This window comes from Dryas octopetala, chromosome 6, assembly GCF_963921425.1.
Source record: "Dryas octopetala chromosome 6, drDryOcto1.1, whole genome shotgun sequence".
NCBI lineage: Eukaryota > Viridiplantae > Streptophyta > Magnoliopsida > Rosales > Rosaceae > Dryas > Dryas octopetala.
Genome location: NC_141371.1, coordinates 20175653 through 20179739, shown reverse-complemented (window position 1 = coordinate 20179739; position 4087 = coordinate 20175653). Strand labels below are relative to the sequence as shown.

At 37.1% G+C, this 4087-nt stretch overlaps 1 protein-coding gene across 1 annotated transcript; it reads right to left on the bottom strand.

The window, feature by feature from the left end:
* Window positions 1-541: 541 nt before the first annotated feature.
* LOC147283136 (receptor-like protein EIX1) lies at window positions 542-3293 on the bottom strand. Its single transcript, XM_086249163.1, has one exon. The coding sequence runs from the start codon at window positions 3291-3293 to the stop codon at window positions 624-626; it is 2670 nt and encodes an 889-aa protein (XP_086105289.1). The 3' UTR covers window positions 542-623.
* Window positions 3294-4087: the final 794 nt, after the last annotated feature.

Sequence of the window (4087 nt, the reverse complement as noted above, 5' to 3'; positions counted from 1 at the left end):
AATATTGTATTCGCTTGTTGTCTGGATTCTTGCCAAATGGAAAATGCTGGTTTCTCTTTTTTCTTCGATTTCCATTTGTGAAAACATACTTGGGAGTATGGTGGAATAAACCAAATTTTCCCAATCATATTATTAGCATGTTATCAATGTAGAAATTTTATCATTTCTTCTCAGGCCATGAAAAAATTTCTTCCGTTCATGCGAATTCAGCTTAAAGGATTTTGTGATCTGCTCAAGCATAGCAATAATAACATAAAGAGATGCTTTTATCATTTTACAGAAGTCTCACTTTGAATCTAGAAATACAACTATGAAGAGTTATATTAATGCATGCCTCGATCTTCCCTGTCACTATGAAGAGTTATTTATAAATTAGTAAATTTTACAATTTCATAAATCAGTAAAGTGAAACTTGAAGTTATTTCAGGGGGCAAATCTTGCAATTTCATAAGGGACGGAAAAAAGGGTGAAAAAGCTTTATTTTTAAAATATTATTTCTTTTAACACAATAAAAACATGATAACAAAAGGGTAACCTTGGGTACAATAAAATACAATGCACATTTCCTTTTAACAAGCCCAAACAGAACAAGCTCACTCTATATGTAGAAGCACAAAAACTAGCTAAATATATTCAACAATTACACCATAAAGTTTACGTACTATGTTATTAAGGATTCGTGAAAGACCAACACTCCATGGCATGTTTACTAGCAGCGAACCAAGTATACTCCAAAACCCGAACGCGAATCCAAGTCCCAAGCTGAGGTAGAACCACTTGTCTTCAAGTAAATGATATCCTCTGTGTTCCCCAATTGCTGGTGGTATCACCCTATTTGCACTGCAATTCTGGTTCAGCGGAGGTCCGCAAAGGTTATTGCCAATAAAACTAAACTGATCAAAGCTTTGAATCTGAGTGCTTTCTGGAATGTGACCCTTCAAATTATTGTAGGACAAGTTCAAGTGACTGAGAAATGTCAAACTTGCCAAGCTTTGAGGAATTTCACCAGAAAGTTGGTTCATCGACAAATCAAGAGATTCTAAACTTCTCATGTTACTGATGTTTGAAGGGATTCTTCCAGCCAAAAGATTATTTGATAAATTCAAAGTTTGCAAGCCAATGAGGCTGGTCAGTTCCTCAGGGATCTCCCCAATTATGCTGTTGTTTGAAAGATCAATGCTTGTAACCAAATACAACGTTTTTTCATACTCCACTTGTCTGCCTTTTGTCACTAAGATCGCATTCTCCATGTAAGGGTCCCCAAAAACAATGCTCGTATTAAAATGAATGGGATAGTTGGCTTTTTTTGACAAGGTGGCCATGGCACTGAAATTGTGGAAACACTTTGGAATTATTCCTGACAGATTGTTATATGCAAGGTCCAAGATTTGGAGAGAACCGAGATCACAGAGTTCGTAAGGAATGTCACCTTGAAGCTTATTTGAACGAAAGTCAAGAACCATCAAAATTGAAAGGCTTTTCCCTATCCATGTTGGTAAGTTTCCGACAAGTTCATTTCCACCAAGCTCAAGAACAGACAATTGGGTACAGTTCTGCAGGGATAGTGGTAATAGTCCAGATAGGTGATTATTGCGCAAGTGCAATGATTCAAGGAATTGCAAATATCCCATGGAGCTTGGAATATTCCCAGTGAAGCTATTGTTTTCTAAATTTACGACTCCCAAAATTGGCCAATTCATCCAACAATCAGGAATTTTTCCAGAGAGAAAATTGTGTTCAAGATGGAGGAGTCGTAGTTGTTTTGGTCCATCCATCTGATCACAAAAGAAGTGGAACACTGATCCAGAAAATGATGATTTGGAAAGGTCTAGGACTTCTACTAAAGAGGAAACAAGTGGTAAGGAACCGTTGAACTGGTTAGAGCTTAGATCAACCGTTGAACCAAATTGAGCATCTATTTTATTTTGAATCTCCCCATACAATTGATTGTGTGAGAGATTCAGATGATAGAGAGGTAAGTTCCATAGCCAAGTCGGAATGGTATCTGAAATTCCTGTACTGGATAAACTTAATACCTTTAATTTTGTTTGTCTCCGAAGCCAGGTAGGAAATTCATGCCCCAAATGCCAATTATCTAAAAGTAACCGGCTAAGTGGAAAAGGAGGAAGCCAATCTCCACTAGTTTTCAGGGTCAATGAGTTTCCATTTGCAATCAAGGACTCCAATCTTGTAAGATTATTAAAATGAACTTCAGACACTACACCTTCTAATGAATTATGAGAAATATCCAAATACGACAACATTTCCAGTTGACCAATAGTTTCTGGAAGAGTTCCACTAAACTGATTGTTAGAAATGGATAATTCTTCTAAGCATGACAGATTTCCTAGGGACACTGGAATTGGACCTGATATTGAATTATCAGAAAGATCAAAGAAGGTTAAATTTTTCAAATTTCCTACCTGCTCTCTTAGATGACCTGAAAGATTATTATACCTTAATGACAATGACTTTATTTGAGGACCTGAATTACAAATAGACAAACTTTCAAAGATTTCTGATACATTTCCGCTGAAATTGTTAAATGACAGATCAAGATGCATCAACTCACAAAGATTTACAACTGGAAAATCAGTGATAGGAATTGGACCATGGAAACCACAATCATAGAGATCAAGAGAAACTAGATTTCTAAGACCAAAAAACCAACTGGGCATCAAAGAAGCAAAGTTGTTGTAAGAAAGAGCGATGACGGCAAGTGAAGTAAAATTAATGATAGGAAGAGGGGGAATGTGATGAAGTCCACAGTCGGACATACGCAACTCTGCCAAAGAGGGGAGCATGTTTGTTACTTGCAACCAATGATCAGATGCTTTGCTAAGATTTACATCACTCATGTCCAAGCGTTCCAAGTGAGAAAGACTAGAAATCCATTGGAGGTTTTCAACCTCCAAATTATAGTAGTAATTACCAAGACGCAGATCGCATAGACTTGAGAGATTTCCCAGTTGAGGAGGAATTGTTCCACCAAACCTTGCTTGTGAGAGGTTAAGATATCTTAAACTTTTCAGAGAACCAAAGAATCTAGGAATTTGTATTCCTTTAAAATCATTATAGCTTAGGTCCAAGTAACTGAGATGCTTTAAATTGAGAAGAGAGGAATTTATCTTACCACCCAAGGGAGAGTAATTTGGAAAAGAAGCATCAAGGTGGAGCTCGCGAATGTGACCGGTGAAGTTATCGCAGACAACTCCAGTCCAATTGCAACAGTCTTCTTCACCAACCCATGATGAAAGTCGATTTTTAGTATCATTAAGATCTTGCTTGAACATGATGAAAGTTTAGTTTAGGTGATCTATTCACTTAATTAACTTGATTAATTTTACTTTCAGTGATCGGACCCCAATTTTTGGTTTATGTGATTACTCACGAACTAGTCAACCAAACACAACTCAGACAGTCCAGTAACAAAATGTGAAACTCCACATTGACTTCTAAAAATCAAAAATCACTTCAGTAAAACAACACAAATCAAACACACCAAGGATCAAGTGACATCCTATACACTCAGAGGATCCATCACAATAGGCATCCCAGTGTTATCCACAACTACAGTGATGTGTGATTTTCTAAACAATTATATAAGGCATATATCAATTTTAATCAAATAGCTCCAGTACAGATTTGTGTTTAAAAGATGAGTGAGTCAGTAATCATAACAACACAAATATGGAAGACAGAAACACACAAGATGTTCACCCAGAAAAACCACAAAGGGTAAAAACTGGGGGTCTATCCAGCTGACCAGGCAATCCACTAAATCAGAAGTTCAATACAAAGGAGGGCACTCAGCACACAAGCTCAATCACTAAGTCCTAGACTAAGTGGCAGCTAGCTTACCCATTTTGTGCAACTTCCATACGCAAGGCAGATGGTCATTCATGAAGAAGGCAGCTCCACTCCAAGCTCATCAACCCATGGCACCAATCCGCACCAAGCTAAGTGGTTTCATCAATGCATGAACATGATATGCAAATGTAGGATTCACAAATAAAGATCAATCTTCTCAAGCTATCGGCATGAAAAGATCAATATTGAATCCTTCAACTTAAATCTAAAATGAATG

What these genes read in the sequence shown, in the direction of transcription:
- LOC147283136 (XM_086249163.1), bottom strand. Translation starts at nt 3,293, where the DNA reads ATGTTCAAGCAAGATCTTAATGATACTAAAAATCGACTTTCATCATGG.